A 21,509-nucleotide genomic window follows, 5' to 3' on the forward strand; every position below is an offset into this window, starting at 1 on the left:
ATTGTGAAACCTTGACAATTAAATATGATATACTGTGCAGCCCTAATTTACTTCATAATTCTGATTAATGTGTACATCACTGTGCACTGTAAAGCACACTCATCTATAATGTGTTGCTATAACACACAGAGTTCAGATATTGGAGTTGGATCGCTGTGAGTGATAAAATTTTCAATACATTTTTACAATTTTCAACAAGGTTGTGGTTTAAAGTGCTCAATACCAGAGCAGTTAAAGTTCTGCAATCATCCCATCCACCATGTCTCCCCAGACAATTCACAAAAAAAACAAAATGAGGAGAGGAGCGGTGGTGAGAGCTGCTTGAAAGTGGGAGAGTGAGCTGAAATTTCGAAGCATAAAAGCAACTTGCCCTATTTCCTTGACAACTTGATTAGTGTCAGTGATCGATGGCTTACTCTCCTTCTCTTTAACTGTCTCTCCCTCTGCACCACCTATTCTGCCTGGATGTAGTAACTTATCTTCTGTACATGAGTCATACATCTTAAGTTCACTATGGCTACTTCCTTATAGGCACACACACGACAGCTCAGGCAGTCTATTCTAGAAAAATCAGGTTCTTTGACTGTTTAACAGCCATACCTTTTAACATTGTGCTAAATATTGGCTGATAAAAATAACTCAAACTTAGAACTTTGTGGTAATTTCACAATCAGCCCAACAACAATAATGCAGTGCTGCTCTGGATCCGAGATCACTGCGGAGTAGCAGTCTGGTTTCACATGATTTATCTTGTCTGTGTGTCGAGGGCATTGGCCTGTAGGATGGCAGCAGTTGAAGTGTTGCTAGCACATTCCTCAAGCTGGTCCCAGACAACCAAGACAGATCACCGTGGCATGACTCTGACTCACCCACTGGCCTTTCTCCCCTTGCAGTTTGCTGAAGAAAAGCTTTAACTCCTTCACTGTGATGCTGTAGCTGGCAAGCACGCCCAACATGTCCACCAGCAGGTCTGCAAGACACACACAGAATCATACAGAGGTTAAACATTATAACACAAAGACTGACAAAATAATTGAGAAGGAGCTCCAAATGATGGCAGTTTGATAGAAAACCTTACGGATCTTATCATTCATGAGGAGGTCCTTGATTATAACTAGTTTTCCCTGTCTTATTTTTAAAAAGATCCAGCTCACAACTATTGCAGTCTTTATTGGTAATTTGATCATCTAAATATTACATTGAAGCCACAGCAATAAGAAGAAGCTAAGTAGCTAGGACGTATTTAAAAGAAAAGTAGGGTGAGCAAAATCCAAGTAAAAAAAGAAAAGAAAAACACAAGACTTAAAATAGAGAGGACACTCTGGGAGTCCCAGCCACTGTGCAGCCTCTTCCATTAGTTATTACTGACTAATGATGAGCCCTGGTGTGACAGATCTGTGACTAGTGTGCACATACAGAACCCTTCTTTTAAAGTTCGGCTGCAACTAACAATTATGTTCCTTGGCGATTTATCTGTGGATAATTTTATTAATTAATATATTAATCATTTGGACTACAAAACATTAGAAAACAGTGAGGAAACGCCTGTAAAAATATCTTAAAGCAGTGATACTCAACTTATGGCCCATGGGCAATAGGGTGTTAGTGGCCCTGCAACCCTTTTCCAATTGACAATGAAAATAATCCGATCAACACTGGGATTTTTTTATACTTTGAATGTAAAAAAAGTCTGCAGAGTGCATACAAATGCCTAAATAAAATATTAAAAAAAGGGGATCCCCAGGCCCCCCAACAGAAGTCTGGGCTAAGTCGTGAATGCCCTGCACACACCTGACCTGCACGGGGCTGCCGTGACTGGATTTGCCTCATGGCAAAGATGAGTGAGGACAGCAAAAGGTTCAAAAGGTTGAAAAAAAGGCAATTCATTTACTGATAATATCATTAATGTTTGTTTATTAACTGGCCCTTTGCCTCCTTTCATTTGCAAAATTGGCCCCTGGGCAAAGCAAGTTGAGTATCCCTGACTTGGAGCCTAAAGTAACTTCATCAAATGACTTATTTGCCCAACCAACATTTCCAAACCTAAAACATTAATTTACTATGATGTAAGAACATGGACAGCAGCAAATGACCAATCTCTGCAGCTCTAGTTTAAACCCCTAAATATAATGATGAGTGGCAGTTCTATCTGGAAGGTCTTTTTCGATGTTAAGTACAGTATTAGTATAAACACACACAAGTATCAAAGCTCAGCTCCTCAGCTCAGCCTTACACAACTTGTATTTCAGAGCAAGTGAGGAAGAGACGGTCTGCAAATCTACTGTAAGTGCAATTTTAAAAAGTAGAAATTAGGGTGCTTTGGTGTCCTTGTTTAAGACATTTATCATAAACAACAACATCCCTGGCTGAAAGTCCAGCCTTTGTAGCATAACATTCCTCATATCTCTCTCCATCTCTTGTCAGCTTTCTCCTGTCAACTCTCTGATGAAAGTAATAAAATGGACAGAAATATTGAGAAAAAAGTACAGGAGATAATCTTAAATCCTGATATAAGAGGCATTTTAAGTTGTAAAAATCAGTCAATAAAAAAAACTTGCATCTGAGACAATTCTTGGGGATGAACCAAAGCATTTGTACACTGCTGAATATTGCTATTACTCTCAGCTGCCTAGTTACTGCTGGGCTGTATCACCCTTGCTCGACTGAACAAACCCTCTAGGCCAGCGCTGTTCTGGCTGGCAAAAGTTCACTGAGCCGAACACTGTAGGATTAATTCGGACTAATTTGCAGATGGGCGACAGACCAGACTGAGACTCTGGGGAGACTGTACGGGATGATTGTGTCCGCTTTCACTGCAACACATCACAGCGTATGCAACAATGGAAGATGAAACCATGAGGTTATTGTAAACAGGAAATGTGGATAAGAAAGTTTCAAATTGGTTCCTTTGTTTGTAATGCTCCATTGATTCTTGAAATTGGAGTTCGTCTCTTTGTTGCTCCCCTTCCACAAAGAGGTCAAAGCGGAGGCTCAGCAAAAAAACTTCTCTTCTAGTGTCTTGTCTTAGTCAACCATAGTTCAACAAAAAACACATGAAGATATATGACTGCAGATGAGTTTAAGTTTTTCCACGAGGTGCTGTTCTTAAAGGGATACTTTACCAATTTTAAACCTGCTTCACATCACAACAACGTGGGCAGTGTGGGTAAATGAACCGTGTTACACTTCATCACCCAGATCTCCCTGCTCATTTGCCAGCAATAAGCCGCCAGGCGACAGGTTTCGATTTTCACTGGCTCTGGGGTTTTTGCTATAACTACAGATTGTACTTCGTCATTTTTGTATGCCCACCACTAAGGACACGAAGACTATAGAAGAGGATCGAGACAGAGACAAACTCTTCTGTCTCAAACTCAGACAAAACTCCGATCTAACTGTAAAACTAGGCAGTGCTCATTAAATCTAAACCAAGATTCTGTTACTTCAGAAACACAGTTTAGTGCACTGTGCCAGTGGCTGTAATATGAGAATTTGTCAATAGAAGGTGGGCGCCATACTACTTCCTATATTGTTAAAACCAGAAGCTGAAAATCCTGAGATCAAACGGTAAAACTAGGCAGTGCAAATCAAATATAAATCAAGATTCTGTTACTCTATGGTCTATTTTTTGTCTAAAATGTCCTCAGAAACACATTTTAGTGCACTGTTTGGCTGTAATATGAGAATTTGCAAACAGGAAGTGGGCCCCGTACTGAAAATACTGGGATCAAACAGTAAAACTAGGCAGTTCTCATCAAATATGAACCAAGATTCTGTTACTGAGTTGCCTAGTTCTTGTCACAAATGTTTTCAGAAACATATTTTAGCTTACTGTTTAACTGTAATGCAACACTGCGACTGCCGTGGTTGTTTTTGGACGGGCAACTTGCATTACGTCACCGACCAACAGGAGCATTTATTGGTCTGGTGCAGCACAATGTATTCTAGTAGTAAATTTTTACCTGTTGAGCAAAGGTGAATGCCACAGCCCTAGCACCACTTTCAAAAGTGTTTCTTTCTACTGCATAGACAGCTCTGTTTTGTGAAAAGACCACCTTTCCAGCAGTGAAATACTTCTTTAAGTACCTGCGATCATGCTGTCAGTGGTGGATATGCGCTGGAGCACCTGCTGGATGAGCCCTACATCAGTGCACGCCTGCAGGTTGCGGACGCTCTTCTTGAGGATGGCGGTGAAGATGCTCCAGACCTCAGCCTGACAGGTGGGCTCACATTTGTCCAGCAGCTCCACCATGCACACAATGCTTTCCGGTTCTTGGATGATGAAGTTCATCTCAAGGTCAAACTGGCCGCCGACCAGCTGGCGGAGAGACACAAAGACGGAGGTGAGGAAAGGAGCGGGAGAGAAAGAGACAGAGGAGACAAGGCAGGAGAGAGAAAGCGTTTTAGCCACTGAGTAAATTAAGCAATAAAAAACAGCAATTAATTCCTCTTTTATGACCAGCAAAAAATAAACAAGAGCTTCATATATATGTGTTCACATTACTATGTGTGTGCGCACTTTTAAACAGATGATTAACCATGCATCACAAGTGCTGTTAGCCAAGCGGATAAAAGGTCAGGGGAGAAACACAGGTCTCTGTTGGTCTATTTGTATGTCTGTTTTTCTGACAGTAGATTCAGCTGTTTACAGCTAGCCTTAAGACACCGTGATAAACCAAGAGCAAAAAAAAATATCAAACAAGTAGCCACGTCAGTGAAACTAAGTGAGACATCCAGACAGACGCAAACAGTGAGAAGTGTATTTAGAGGTCTTTTGTTCCTGTAGGAGGCCCTGGAATACTAACAGCATCTGACACCGCCTGGCAGACACAGACCGGGTTCAAATTAATTTGTACTTATGATGTACCAGAAAATACACAGTGATAGAGTACACTGATGCAAACCCCAGCCTAATATCAGCAGTGGCTACCGGTGTGTACATCTTTTACACTCAGGAATGTATTTTTTTGTGTGGTGGGAGAACAGAATAAACACAATTTCTTTCACAAGCCTGCATCTTGAATCAAAAACACAAAATTGTATTCATGCGTCCCACCATGTTACGCAGCTTTAACAGTGATCTCCTGCTAAAGCTTGCTCAGGAGCCGCTGAGGTGGAATGCCTGTCTGAAAGGAGTAATGCTCTTTGTGTGTGGAAATAAATTGTACGAGCCATAAATGTCATAATTTATCACTTCTTAATAGTTGTGATGACATTTTTATTATTGAACCCTGCCTAATAGAAAACGATAAGGAAAATAACAATGTTGGTGTCAAATTAATATTGTGACTGAGGCTGTCATGTTTAGAATCAAGGAGGTGTGACTGGGCAAAAAAAAAAATGAAAGTGTGATAGCTGTGCTCGGCCATTAGACAGGCTGGATGTGAAAACAATATGATTTGGTGCGGGGAATGGAAACTGTCCCATTAAAATGAGTGAGGTCGGATTAACTCCGTGTATGTGTGTGTGTGTTGTGTACAAGATAGGGAAGGAGGGGACACCAGGGTACCGCCACAACATCCTTAAAGACGGGGGATAAAGTGATGATAACACTGACACACACCTCACCTATTGTCCCTTTAACCTCCTCTCACAGATATCTATTCATTTTTTCATGTCAAGTATCAACATTAGAACAATGATGCAATCCATCAGCAGATACACAAGGCGCATTTCCTTTATCCCTCACCTTCATACAGTCTTGTTTTTAATATGTAATGTGCAATATTTCATATTGACATACATAGGCATAGATTTCAGGGGGGACACAAGGGACATGTCCCCCCCCTCAAGATTTAGGCCTAGATGTTATGCATTTGTCCCCTCCAATAAAAATATAAAAGTAGATGAGGACATCTGTATTGACAAAATGAGAGACATTTACACCATAAATTGATGCTAAAAATTCACAAATTGGTGCATAAATATTCACCAGCAAGAAAACCCTCATGGTTTAAGCTTTGCTGACGCATATCATAATTATTGCAAATACAAACAATTTTAAGTGCCAAGATGTATCAAGTCATATTCAGCCTTTGTGCATTTGACAACAGTCCTGCTCACTGTGTCAACTTTTAATTGAAGAGCACACATCTGCAGTTAATCTGTAATAATGCTTTAATTTAGTAACTGTTTCAGTCTATAAAGGTCAAAAAAATTATGAAAAATTCCCATCACAAGTCCCTAGAGCCCAGTGTGATGTCTGCTCTCTATGACTGACCAATAGTTCGGAACCTGAAGATCGATCTATCTTTTTTACAAAGAAATCTAGGTAGCTATATTTTGATATAGATGAAAAGCAGTTCAGCACACTTAAACTGAAGACATGAAACCACAATTATTCAATTACCAGAATGCTTGTCTTATTTATTTTCTTTTCGATTGCCTTACCATTTCAGCACTAACTATGTGCCCGTAAATCATCTCCTAAAAGTGCACTTTGAGGCTCTGAGTGGTTTGCTCACATTATTCATGTTTCAGTCAGCATAAAAACAAACCATCATCACACACACACACAAACATCAAATCAAAACAACATGCAACACAATGCACGTCAACTAACATACAATAACCTTGTCTTACTGCCTAACGAAATTGTTGCTAACTGGCCTGTACTCACTGTTCTTGTCTTCCTGGTTTTGTTCTGTTAGCGTTTTGCCCTTTGTCTTGCAATAAAAGAAAAAAAATAAGAAAACAAACCTTGACCTTAACTTTGTCTTGAGATGAATTAAAGGGTAGGTTCATGTAAATTAGAAAATTACATCATGTATTCTCCCTATTTTTGCAAGCAGAGAGTTTGGCCCAGGTTTTGACACATTTGTATCTCAGAGTGCTGCTGCTTTCCCAGAACAATGGAGGCAAGTAGAATTTTTAAATGCCGTTTTGTTTGGTGTTCACAGCATTCAAAATTACGTGCAAAACATTGATTGAAAAATGTGAGGCGTTTTAACACAACAAACAAAATTTAATTTCAGAATGATAAACAGTTAAACAAATTAAACCAAAACTGGAGAGATCCCAATGGAAGTGAGAAAATGTGCTTTTTCATAATTCGACTGGCTCAGCCATTTAATTAAAGTTGGAATTTTGCAAAGAGCTGAAATGATGGTTCTTTTGTAGTCAGCAGGTATCAAAATTTAAGTTCCTGGGCTACGTACGGCCCAATCTGATCTCAAGTGGGCCAGACACCAATACATAATTATCTATAGATAATAACTGACAGCACCTTCTAATTTTTCCTTTCCTTTAGTGTAACGAAGTATAATTACATTCTGAAAACGTTTATCCATTTACAAGACAGATGATGAACAGCCTGAGATGTCTCAGAAAAATAACTGCAATTTCAACAGTGTGTCTCAGTTTTTCCACAACCAGTCAGTCTACTATTCACTGGCACTACATGTGCATTTTTCCATACATTTCCACTCCTGAGTCGGAATGCTGACATCACCACACCAACCTAAAATGGAAGCTATTGAAAAAGCAGGTTTAAGTTGTACCCTGCTTTACAAACCATTTATAAATCAAAAGTTTTGGCAGTGCCTTGACAATAGGGTTCCACCATATTGTATTGAAGATTGATAGAGATTCTTTTGTTGTGAAGCTGCCAATTGTAAATATTTGGCACAATGATCAATATCTTAAAATATGACCATGGTTAGTATTCATTGCTTTTTTAGGGAACTGTATTCTGGTCAGGGTGGGAAAGCCCCTGAGGCAGCATTTTACATGAAGTGGGCTTCTCAGTATTTAAGTTGCTCTTGAAACCTGGCACCTCTTAGCCTTCACAAGTGCATCAATATATTAGGTGTGCAAAGTCATCCAGTGGGTCGGATTGGACCCTTTGGCAAGCAGCCCATATGTTTGACACCCTTGGCTTATATAGTACAAACACAATACACATTATAAGGAACAGATGGATGTATGGTCAAACAAATACCAGGGTAAATGACAAAACAAATGACAAAATTATTTCAGTCAAAATATCTACCAGCCACCTGTTAGGGCAATAAGCCAATGTCAAAATCATAACACACGAACCAATTAATGCCCCACTGGCAGCCTTTCTTTTTCCCTATTTTGTCTCTTAGCAGGAAATCACACAGCTCTCTACAGAGTGCCATGCGTTAACTTGGGGGATAGACTGCAGCCAGGTCTGCCATTAATAGATGCTGGGTGCCATTTTGCCACAGTAAGAGTTGATTTATGAGCCTGACACTCTGTGTGAGTCACCCATCCATCACAGTCAGTTGACGAAGGATACAGAGAACAAATATGAGGATGTATAGTGCCACACTACAGTGACATACAGCCGGCACACAAGCAAGTATAACAGGGCCAATTTAGGACCAGAATTGTCGCATCCTACGGTCAGAAAAGTTTGAGGCAAATTGAAAAATTACTTGAACACATTATCTGGTAATGTGTTTTACTGTTTGTAGAGTCAGCCTTAACCCTACAGCTCTAATTGCAAGTCATTTGAGGCCTATTGAGATTCTTTCAACAGGCAAAAACAACAGTTAGTGGCTATGTTTCTTAAATAAAGTAAAAATACCAAAGGATTTGTCAAGTTTTCTTTCTTTTTCTAAAATTAATACCCTTCAGTTTTCTGACTGTTGGTCAAACAAAACAAGCAATTGAAAGAAGTTGAGGTAAAAAAAAAAAAACTACTTTTCCATATGCTATTTTGACATCATGTGTGAGAGACTGATCACTGAGCTGAGTACTATATTCAGTGACTAAAAGCCAAATAAAAACCTGTGAAGTCTGACATTATCTATCCTAACAGATTGTGTTGGCTCTTTCAGCATCAGTTGGGATTTAGAGAGTCTGTTTGACAAGCATAATAGTCTGTAATTCACAAGATCATTCTAAAATCTCTGCTTCTAAAGAGTCCATTTGGAGTGGCTGGTGAGGTTTTTTCTTGCCAAATACACTATTATCCCAATATTCAAATAGGCTACCGTTCAAAGCAACCTACAGCACTGAGGTGAATGTTTTACCTTCAAGTAAAAGGTTTACTTCACCAAACAAAGACCCTAATCACTGACAGTATTTCCTCGGTTGTGTACTTTGTTCTGGAAATAAATCTTTGGACATCAAAAAATGAATTGTCATATTCAAATATATTTCATCTCAGGCAGCACTCTGCTCCAAACCTGGAAACTATGTCGCTTTCCAACGGTGCCAGCTGAATAAGAATACAAGCACACTGCTGGTATAAAACCTCACGGCAGCTGCTTATCTCCATGTTGTTACTGATTACAAAAATAGCAATAGAAAATTCAGTATACTTATTATAAACAGACTAAATTATGCTGCCATTAATCAATTGTGATACTCTGAACCTTGATGTAAATTATAAACAATGTAATTTGCTTTAGCTGAGGGAGAACATTTAATGTGTCTATTGGTGCATGGCAAAGAGGTTTACAATATTTCAATTTCTTAAATTGTTCAATTCAATCATTTACATTGTTCTATTTCAGGAACACGTGTGAAAGGCTGCCAGCTCCAGCCCCGGCTCCAGCCAAGGAGAGCTCTGCAGCTAAAAGCTGCCATAAAGCCAGTGTCTTTATGGCAGCTAGACACCAGATCCCTGGCTGGGTAACCTAGCCTGGCTGTTCTCCCCTGAGGCCTGCCTGAATTAATCATGGCTGAGCAGCCAAGCAGCCACTGGGCCGTAACACAAAGCACAAACAGGCTTCTATGGTCTCCATGGAGAACAACATTGGAGGATGGCAGGGCTAAATGGTACCCAAGAACCAGAATTTGTATCTATAACTGGAGCTAAAGCTGTATCTCAGGAGACTCATGATGATGTCAGGATTCTTGGAAAGCCGACATATGAAATCCAACATCAACAATTATAATGTCTTACGTGAGGTTAATATTTCTGACACATTTAAACAACCTATTTAGGACGAAAGTCTCAGCCATGTTCACAGGGTGAATTTGAAGTAACATCAATGTTTCCATCAACCTTTTTTATGCACCTTTTCAAATTTGCACAAAAACTTGGCTGGAGTGGAAATGCATGAAAGAAAAAAGGTGGAAAAGTTCACCTATTCAAAAACAGAGATACAGTAAAGCCTGACGGAAACGGATTTTTCAGAAAGACCTCTTTGTCCAGTTTATGCTCCTCAATATGACTAGAAATAAGGGCTGGGTATCGTCTAAAAACTATGATACCAGTACCAACACCAGCACCCTAAAAGTGATACGGATACCAATAGAGTACTTCATTTGATACCCATAATGTGAATGGGGTGGCGTGTAGTACAGCCATACTTTTGAACTTTTTGTTGGCATCTCAGCACAGTGAACTGCCAACTCCTTCAAATACACACCACCACTTCACCACACCACAAACTGTATGGGTTGTAGCTGCTGCTGCAGGAGTGAGAGCTCCACATTGGGGACAGTTGTGAGAGTTCACCCGGCTGCATGCCCACATTGACAGGGCCAAGTGTTAGTATCTCATGGCTAACGTTACCTAATGGTAATCAACCGATTTAACAACAAAGTTGAGCAGTTTTGGTGTGGGTGTGAATTTGCTGGGATCCTTTAACAGATTAGTATATTAGACGCTGCAGCCATGTTAGCTCGTTTTAACCTGGACAAAAGTTGAGATTACCCTTTGCAAGTAGGAGAACAGCTCCATACAGCAGCAACAGAAACTTTGCTGATCCAGCAAGGAGTCGGAACTAGGGATGTCGTTTAGCCCAGCACCCATTACCCAGTAAGTAACTGATTAATTTCTATGAAAGAAAAAACAAACATGCTAAATTATGTGGTATACAAGAGGCCTTTCCTTTAGTCTGGCGCTCCACTGACTCAGTTTGAGATTTAGTACTGAATTTCAAAGCGCTCTCTTTTAGAGGTGTTGAAACTTGAATGTTTTGTGATGTAAATGTCTCGCCTTTTAATATATTTTCCATTGACTTTGCTAACAGACAGCTAGCCGCGTTAACAAAAAAAACAAAAAAAAAAAAAATTGTGGCCACTGCCCACCTTCCAGTCGCCACCGGTTAGCAAATGTTGGCCTTGGCCATTCTGCACTGCATTCTAGCCAAGCTGGGCGGAAGCTTGCTCGCAGCACCACTGATTTAGGATTACAGGGTCAGACCCCTGGTGCAAAAAGTTGCGAATGCAGGTCTTGTTTGACTGGAGATCGTTCAATACTACTTGGCTATGGGTTATTTCTGTCGATACCTACTAGAAATCCCTAAAAAATTAGTAAATAAAAAGAGAGGCGATACTGAGGGTGTATGTAACTGTCATGTCCCCATTTTAGGTAAATATATAGCCACTTGTTGCATGTCACCCCCCTTTCTTTTGCCCTTTAATTTCTTTGCCAAAATATTCTTCAAAATGTGGGCGACAATTTAATGGAATCAAAACTTGTGATTCCTAACTGCATTAGGAATAACATTATTAAAAGGCATATATTTAGAATGTGTATATATTTCAGATTATGAGTGTAGTGTAAATCACAGACTGAAAATTGAACAAGGTTTTCTAAAAGAGCAGAGCTATTTGAGGTACACAGAGCAGACTTTCAGATCATTACAGACAGCCATGTGATGCTGAAGATGAGAGCCACAAATGATGGGCACTGTGTACCAAAGGGGAGGAAATTACCCAGCTAAAAGTAACAGGCAAAAACACTGATGCTGCCAAGCCAGGGCTGCCGGGTGATGAAACCCTCTATCCATTGTGTGTGTGTGTATGTGAATGTGTGTGTGTGTGTGTCCATGTTGATGTTCGTCCTTCAGTTTTCTCCCTAATGAAACTGCAATTAATTCTATGGGTGAAATCATTTGAATATGAAGTCATTTGCCTGCAGGAGACGACAGCAGAGACAGACAATGGAACGTCCGTGACAAATTTGTGCTCGCGTCTAGCATGTCTCCAGTTTGTCAGAAGGCTTATATCAGGCTTTGAATTGCTCTCAACAATCAGAGCATAGTGCATCTATTACATGATATCATCTGTCGGTTTGAGAGTGTTCGACATGAGGACAAGTCTAGGGGAAGATCTGAATAGTCTGAGTGATTTCATTAAAGCACCAGCAATGTGTATTTTTGCGATACCTCAGTGTTGAAAAAATATGTAAATGTCATTTTAAGGCTACATTGAATTAGGCCTTTACAAGAGGACCGCAAAGGCCAGCTTATGTGTTATTACAACCCAGCTTGACTATGCTTTCAAGGCAACTAAATACTCAACAAATGGGTTGTCAGAGTGACCATGCTTTCACCAGCGCTGGCCTACTTTTTCAACAGCTCTTCTAACTGGATCTCTTTTAACGAGCTATCATGTCAAACCAAACGCAGTTCCAGCTCATTCTTCCACGAGAGCCCCCCTTCACACCGCACAAAACCGAAACATCCATCACAGTGACCCAAAACATGAATCGTGATATGACAACATCTTATAATCCCGGCGCTCTTCGCTGCTGACAAACACTCACATTTCCAACATACTGATGTGAGATGTTGAAATGGCTCCAGCAGATAGGGAGGTCAACCAAATAATCTGTCCAACTCAAATCCCTCTGGTGCTAGCACTGATAGGAGGGAATGAGCTTCTGATGGTGCAGATGAGAGAAAATAGTGAGGCAAAATGCATGCAGAATGTCATGCGCTGGTGATAATACATTCAGAATACCCTTCAAACAAGCAACACTTCAGATGAAGTGACACCAACATTTAGAATACATGTGAGCAAGAGGACAAAGATCTGGGCAAATCTTCATAAATGTAATGGTGATGAACATGGTACATCTTTTGAGCTTGTTGGCGTTACACCCACTCCATACCACCGGTGTGAGCAGCGCATATGTGTAACAGAAGTGTTACAGAGTGCGCATGTTAACTCCGCTGGCTCATCTTAAGATTGAGAGTCTCGCCTGTTTTTTCCACATACAGTTCTCAGCAAAAACAGATCATCTGTTGCAGGGCGTAAAATTAACACCCGCCAAGCGCCAATGGCAGGTAAAAAATGAGTTTGGTGAAAAAAAAAAAAATGCACACCCGCCAGTGTGGCCAATGGAAAATTTTGAATTGCATGTGGGTTTTTTATGTGCTTCGACCATTTCTGCCAGATGTGTCAAGGGACGGTTTTTGCTATGGGCAATGTGGGCGACCGCCCAGGGCGCAATCTATGTGAGGGCGCACGAGCGCCCTCGAAAAAAACGAAAACAACAACAACAACAACAAAAAAAACTCGCCAGTTTTCTAGACTACCGCTCATTTCCACGTCAAGTTAGTGGAGTGGGCGCTGGCGTGCCCCTATTATCACGTTTCAACCAGCAGCAGAAAGGAAATGTGAATCCTGGAGGTTGTGGGTTGAACGGGGGTCACAGACAAGAACACGGCGGAGGTTCATAGTGCTCTGCGGCGCAAGATAACGGCTTACCGGCCGTCTCCGACTAAGTCCAACTCCAGGTCCAGTAATTTCCTCTTTCGTTGGTGTCATGACTGCCCAGTAGTACCTGGACAACCGAGCCGTGGCGGTACACAGGTATGTGGCGTGTCAGAGGAAAAACGAGCCGTTCACATTTCCACAAACCTCACCGCACTTTAGGGACTGTTTTTACTTATGGAGGGACTGTCAGGGGAGGAGGGTGGCTGGTTGATTTTTATTTTATTTTGATCCCCCCTATGTTAATCACTTATTGATGCTGTTTTTGAAGTATGAATAAGTCAGTAAGTAATTTATTCCACTGAAATATCATTGATGTATTATAGAAAAGTGATTTATCTTTTTATAAATGACAAAAGGCACATCTGCCTCACTTTTGCCGTGGTATCGTGATACTACTACTGCAGCCTTTGCCGCAAGCACACCAAAGAAACACAGAGGACAGGGTTGGATTTTCCTAAAGTTGGATTTTCATACTAAAAACATAAGGTAATTATTTTTCGTCGAATAAGGCACAATTTTTTTATTTGGCTGGTGAAAAATATGTTTGGCCGGTAAATTTTTGGAGGTCACTAGCCAATGGCAGATGAGGTAAAATGTTCATTTTACGCCCTGATCTGTTGATAGTCATTATGACAATATACCAGCAACATTACACTTTCACTACAGTTTCCATGCCTTTATTTGCAGAATATCTCCTGTTTCCGCCTAAAATAAAAGCCCTCTCTAGCATTAAAAGCCCCTGTGACACAAGGTTTTTGTGAAATATTTGCAGGACCTTGTTGTGGAAAATGCAACACATGCAAGCCGCAGCATCTCAGCAATGTAGCCGTCATGCACAGGTACAGGCAGGCAGTTTGGTACAGGTGTTAACATCTGTTGAATGCTTATTGTTAACAATTCTATTGCTTCCTTTAAACATATCAGCTGGTCAGAAATGCCCAACCAACTTACAACAGATGAAATTGATTGCTTGGATAAATTACAAGATGTATAAGAAAAGCTTCTACCGACAATAGGTAATAGGTAAACTAAAATATTTTTTATTTAAATGCTCCAAATGCACAGAAAAATTACACTGCTTCCTAAAACAGTCAAAATAAAAAGGCATAAAAAAACATATCTGACACACAACTGGCTGGTGGCATCTCCTTTCACACACTAATTATGTGGCAGCAGGAAACGCACGTCCACCAACCTCCAGTGTAAACAAATACATACCACAGAGTAAAAGAGGGCAAAGACTGCAAGCAAAATGTGGGATAACAGATGACTTGGAGAGTGTAGCAAACAAGTGGTGATTCCAGAAATTTCTGTTTATTTATCCTTCTAATAAGTCTTAAAAAGGACAATACAATGGGCTATAAAACAGAGCTTTGACCCCAAGAAGTGTAGTAAAACTGAAGGACCTACTTATTGTTTAATACTGACATTTTCTGCATTCTATTTTGTACATCTTGAAATACATAATCTGTTTTCCAAACAATCCTTAAACTATGCAGGACTGATCTAAAAACAATGTATAGACTGATACAGAAGTAATCCCTCTCAATGATCACTTATGACCTACTAAGTGTGTGATAGTGTATTAAAGGGATAGTTTGGATTTTTTGAAGTGGGGTGGTATGGGGTACATATCCATAGATACTGTATTACATAATGAAAATGCAAGTCAGCACGCCCCCAGTTTAGAGAAGCAGGCTCGAGTTTTACACAGAAGCTACAGTAAGTAATGTACTGCTGTGGATGGGGGTCAGCGGCAGAACGTATTTTAGCACCTAAAAAAGTGTATGCTATCCTGAGAGTATTTTCACTACTTAACCTTTCCATGCTGCTTTTCCTGTCCTTTCTTTACCTTTCCTTCAGACAGCCTATTCCAACGGTAAAGCCATGAACAGCTTCAGTTCCCCATCTATGCTTTCATCAAAGACACTAGACTCCATTGACAAAACCAGTAATTTAAGCTTGCTGAACAAGAGAGCTGCTGTTCTACTGCTGCTTAGATGAGTTAGTTAATTTGTGTTGTTGTGTGACTTTGGTGAACCCGCACAAACCCTTTTAAATACCAAAATCACAAAACAAAAACCACTGTTCAAGGCAGCGGTAGACCAGCAGCTCCTGTTTTGACCATGTCAAATCACTGTTTTTCTTAATGGAGTCTGGCTTTGAAGAGAGCAATACAATGGCTTCATTTTCCCGTTGGAAACCACTGTCTGACAGAAAGGTATAGCAGCAAAAATACTCTCAATACAGCATACACTTTAACTTACTTTGATTTTTTTAGGTGGGACTTTTTTTACGTGGCTAAAATATGTTTTGTTGGTGACCCCTTCACAGCAGTAGACTGCTAAGCTTTCATGTCAGTCCCTAGCCTGCTTCTCCAAACTAGAGGTGTGCCGACTATCCCTTTAACATGCAGGGACTCTGTAATTTCTTATTTTCTTCTTATGTTGCTGTGTTCAGGGCGTTCATGTGCACAGCATGCAGGTTAAAAAAAAGGGTGGTGACAAGACTGTAAGCAACAAAAAATGCAAATATCGCGAGGCGATATGCCAGGTGGACAAAACTCATTCTCAAACAAGAGGGAATCTGGAGAAGGCTTTTACTTTCGCTGATGATACTGTTTACAAATAGTGACCGACAGTTCCTGCATAGTAGACTTAAAATACTTTTTATAGTGGGTCATCATCATCATCCACTGTATGTAACACTAACTGTAGGTAAGCACTTCATACAACCCCACTTAAAAAAATCCAAACTATGCCTTTAGGTCATATCTACTGTGCGTGTTATTTGCATGTTATTTGCAGAAAATAAGCATTTAATATATAGCCACTGGCATATATCATGAGCTCAAGCTCATTTTTATCATGACATCTTTCTGCCATGTTGCTCAGCCCTGCTCTCTGCACAGTGTGTAGTTGTCACAACACACACAAACCCCCTCGACACTACCTGTAATACACAAGAATTACAGATTACTACTGCTTTTACTGTCTTGTAACATGGCTTGTAACATCAATCTGACACCTGGTGGATGAGCGTGCTACTCTAAATCTGTCAGCAGGAGTAGAAGGTGAAGTGGTGACAATTATGCACACAGTGACCATGGAAAACACTGGTTTAATAATCACAGCTCACTAGAGCCTTTTTTTTTTTTACCTGACTCACTCACTTCAAATATAACAAGTTGTTATTCCAAATACACTTCATGAATATTTTACAGAAGTGGCAACAAATATCTTTTTGTGTTGGAAGCTAGCACCGAGATTGTGAACAAATGGTGACTATTCAGCTCAAACAGCTAAATCATTCTTTGGTTTTTACTTAATATTGACAGATTAATTACATTTAAATTTCAATATTGATCATCTGACACTACTGAGTAAATATCTTTCAGCTGTCTTCCTTTCACTATGAGACAGTGAGAGACAAAGAGGAGAGGTACAGTAGGTGGAGAGAGATATTTTAATAGCTGGATTTCTAAGAATATCTTCAAAGGGGCAACCTGCCAAGCTCTTGTTTTAAACAATGGCTGACAGTCAGTTTTACACTACATTAACCGTGATAATGCCCAGGCATTAGTAGTCTGATCAACATCATTTCCTTTGTTGTTCTGTTCATTTGCCTGAACATCGTTTGGTACAACATGCAGAAAACAGCAGATAACACAAATGGAAACAGCTGGCCTGTTAAAGCCTATGTTGCTTTTGATTACATTAAACTGAATAACACATCACATATCCTGTATTATGCTAAAATAACTACCAAAATTAGTAGTGACATTTCATCCAAATGGAAAAGAGAGGATTTAGGTTACATCAAAAATGATAGCTATCCTTCTGTAGCCATGCTGCTCCATCCTTCACCTTCACTTGTTGATAATGTGTGATGATACTACAAGTATGTCAGCATTCCTGCATGAACTCCCTATTTATTATGCAACCATCCTCCAAAACATTAGGGCTGCCCCCTGAAATTTTAAGATTAAAATCATCAGGCAGAGACCCCTTAGTCAACTGAGATTCCTCCAAGTCAAGCTGTCAATTTTTGTTGCCTGTGTACTTCTGGGGACGTTTCAGCCCCCAGTTTTAGCTGCAAAGTGAACCCTCTTCGCTGTTGCGCTGCTCTCCGTCAAAGGCAGTTGTGGACCCAAACCAAGGGGCTATTTTGCATTTCCTAGGATAGCGAAGGCATGACCCAACTAACTCTGCCTTACTCTGACTCTGCTTGGCTTACCCTGACATTCTTACCCTAACCAAACCCTCCTCTAGCCCAAACCTCACCAACCCAACCAATGAGGCAATGAGTACTAGCCAGTCAAAGTGAGAGTCACGTGGGTCATGCCTTTGCTATCCTAGGAAAGGCAAAGTCGCAAGCCAGGGTGAGTCTGAGTGAGGAAGAGGAATTTAATTTGAAAGGACAGGCACAGGAAGAGGCCACGCTCAGCAGTCAGACAGGAGTCACTTTACAAACCAGTCGCAGCTAACAGATATCTTTCCCTTCTTCTGTAAATATTCACTCTGTGATAAATACAGAAAAGGTGATCATTTTAGTGCAGGACTACCCAAAGCTTGTCATTGGTCCCATGAGCGATAGGTCTACACATTTATAAACAGCGTCTGGAGATCAGATCTGCACTCAGGATTTCAGGTGAATAGGCTATGATATGGTGCTTGTTAAGGTTGCTAAGTAACCTCAGATGCAACCTGCCGCTGCGCTCTTGAAAGCTGGCACAAAAAAGGCACAAGAGTGGCATCCAGCTCCCGACCTTGTGTTTTCCAGGTGGTTAAAGACGCAGCATATGTACAGCCCCTAATTTCCAGGGGTGGTACCTGTGGTTATTACACAGACTAGTTGAAAACATGTAGGACAGGAAATCCAAAGCGTGGGATCATTTTGAGAAGGTGAAGGACGAACCCAAGGTGATATGTAAACTCATCTTCATTGGTCGACTACAAACATGACGTATCATCTGAAACATGGAAGTAGCTACATGCTCATTAGCCACTTAGCACAATCATTACTGCTTTGCCGATAGCGTCATTAACAGGCGGCTCGCTCAGTGTGTGACGTGCACTTGTAGATAAAATATAGGCCTATATTAATGAAGGTTCATTAGTGCGGTTTTGTATTTCTCTGTAATGTAGCACAGTGTTAACAACGTTACTGATACTATTCTTTCTCACACCTTCAACTCAAACCCTTGTGTTGCCCCATCCAAAATATATAATTTAATAACTAAATTAATATCGTAAACATGTGGGCAACTACTCGACTAATGGCCCTAAATTACGACTATTGGTCAACTCGGAACATTCTTAGTTGGGGGCAGCCCTAAAGTGTCAGCAAAATATGTTACGCATTTCTGATCTATCATTAGTGTAGTTAGCATGCATCAGCTCAGAGGGCTACCTTGGCTTGTAGTAGTACCATCAGTGTTTCATGTATTGGTTCAGCAAACACACACACAGACATGCACTTAGATGACTATGAACCAAAGCCAGAAGCTGCATTTTGACCTTTTTAAACATAAAGCATATACGTGGAGCATTCTGGTGAAGCATTACAGGGGGGAGGAGGCGTACAACAGACCTCTTTACCACTTACACTGTCTATCTGGCAATCTGGCTTAGGTTGTAGAGTGGCTGCTATTGTCAACAAAAGGAAAAGGCTTGTCAGGAAATGGTCCTCATTAGACATCAGAGTCCAGGCTTTAGGGCAATCTCTTAGTTTTTCAGAAGAACTTTGACCGACTAAAAGTCGTCTGCTTCTGGAATGAGATGTTGAAAACAACACTCGAATATGATCTATTGACTGCACGGCTTTCTACTTCAGAAAATCTTTATGTGGCCTCCGTCTGGAATGAGATGTCCAGTATTAACAGAATTCATGCTGAAGAATATGTTTTCTCTGTTAATGTGAGGCGACTGGCAGATAGCAGCCATGGAAGGACATGATTTGATCACGAGGCAAACAAAGAATTTCATTGTTTGACACAGCTACGCCTACGATTTTAGTTTACATAGTGGCAAAAAATAGGAAAAAAGGTTGGCTGTGGTTGCAATATGTTAAAAATAGCTGCTGGATCAGGAAGGTGAAGAAGGAAAGAGATAAACATCCAGCCTGCCTTGATGCGTGGAGGAGTGAAATGAGAATTCTAACATGAAGGACCCACCCTTGATCAGTCACACCAGTGTAAAGATAGCATGTGAAGCTTGCATGAAAATATACACAGGGCCCAGTTTTATACACACTCAAACATTTGTACCACAATTCCTCTTACAAATCCATTAAAAGATCCTTTCACTTTCATTGCAAGCGAAAGAGAACAAAATCTACAGTCCTCGTTTTGTGCAATGCTTTAGCAGTCTTTTTAGAATACAATTCCCTCCTCACTTCCCCGGACAGTGTTTCCCTGTTGAGCTGCAGTAGAAGGATAGTGACAAAAAGAGGGAGTTTTGTACTACAAAGACTTTAACTTTCATTCATGAGCTAAACCAATGTTAGACAGAAGCTTAAACATCAGCTGAGGTCATCGCAAAAAAATTTCATCATATAAAACATTAACCTTCAGAGAATCGGAGCAGAGACGCTATTTCACAAAGCAAATCCCATATGGTAAAGGAGTACGACCATTATATACTAAATGATTTTATCACAAGACGAGATGTATCAGGGTCAGTCCAACTTAGCACCTCCGCTAAACAATTTCCTGGAGGAAACCCTGAATGGGAAACAGGAAACTGTCTGTGGCATGTTGATCCACTCCAACCAGATTCCTGTGGTTTGTGCCGAAGTTTGTCACAAGAGCTTCCTCAGTCTCTCCATAAATCCACATCAGCAAAGTTCTCATAACCTATTGAATACAGCGCTGTGTGCAAATGCTTGTATAGTGCCAGTGAATCATTTTGAGCACACAAGTGTGATTTGGTGCTTCCATGTTGATGCGGAGGCAACAACCACAAAAGATGCATGGGTTATCTGGTTCAAGGATGTTTTACTGAGTCTCTAAAAGTCACATTTTCTTAAATCACATCTGCAGCTCAGCACGCAGAGCAAGGGCAGAGAAAGACAGCAGGAGAAAACAGCGCGTAGAGGCAGCATATTTTCACATCTCAATCTGTGAATTTAGGGTTTATTTCAGCCAAACCAGAGCTGTTAGTTGTTTGAACAGTGGAGAGATTAACCAAGGTGAGTTTGGTGAGTTTTATTTTGCTTTTGTCGAGTTTGAAATAAGTGTTTTTATGATGCGTTAATGTGGCAATTATGCCAGTCTTAGTTCGGTGAATGGGAGAGACTTGAATTCAGAAGGCGCGCGGTTGAATTTTTCTGACAAAACAGAAAAAAGGTGTAAGAATAGTTCCTTTGTGAGTTTATTTTATTTATTAGTCAGACCATAAAAGCTGAGACAGATTGTGGAACACAGAAAACTCGCTGCTAGAACACATCTCCGAAGTACCTGTGGTTGTTGGACTGACGGCAGCTGGTTGGAAAATTTTTACGCATCGCTAAACCCTAGTTGATTTTCCCACTCTAATATATTAGCTAGACCAACGGCAACCTATGGGATAACATGAAATTGTGTGCACTACTAATGTTTAGCTCCAGTAAAGCATTTTGATTTTTTAGATCTTAAACATGCAAAAACTATAATTTGGTCTTTCAAAAAGTAGCAAGACACAAAACCAAGTTTCTGGATATTTCAGACATGGAGACAGTTGTGTCTGGGACTTCAAAACTTCCTGTTGAACCTTGATGACTTGGGCATAATTCAATGAAACATCTGTGATGTAAGCTGCCAAATTGATAACCCTGGTGATGTTCCAGCATGAACACACTCGACCTTTTAACATTTACTTTGAGAGGCTTGTGACCAGGTGCTGCCTGTCTGATGGTGCTGTAGATGTATGATGGCATCGCCTGATGTCGCAGCAGCCAGACTGTTCACGGGTTACTGCATCATTCTTTTGACATCTCAAAAGGACCCCTGGATGTATGTTTGACGTGGATTATGGCAGGACATATCAATAACAAAGTTTGCTGGATCTAAAATGTGATCTTAAGCTTTCTGCTCAGTT

At 40.4% G+C, this 21,509-nt stretch overlaps 1 protein-coding gene across 4 annotated transcripts in view; it reads right to left on the bottom strand.

The window, feature by feature from the left end:
• lrba (LPS responsive beige-like anchor protein) overlaps positions 1-21,509 on the bottom strand; it is a 238,092-nt gene that overhangs the window by 199,062 nt on the left and 17,521 nt on the right. For all 4 annotated transcript variants that reach the window (XM_049572340.1, XM_049572341.1, XM_049572339.1 and 1 more), the window contains exons 2-3: positions 4,087-4,318; positions 870-970 (exon numbers count right to left, since the gene is read on the bottom strand). In XM_049572340.1, coding sequence (XP_049428297.1) covers positions 870-970; positions 4,087-4,318 — 333 coding nt within the window. The remainder of the gene's footprint in view (positions 1-869; positions 971-4,086; positions 4,319-21,509) is intronic.

This window comes from Epinephelus fuscoguttatus, linkage group LG3 (assembly GCF_011397635.1).
Source record: "Epinephelus fuscoguttatus linkage group LG3, E.fuscoguttatus.final_Chr_v1".
Taxonomy (NCBI): Eukaryota; Metazoa; Chordata; class Actinopteri; order Perciformes; family Serranidae; genus Epinephelus; species Epinephelus fuscoguttatus.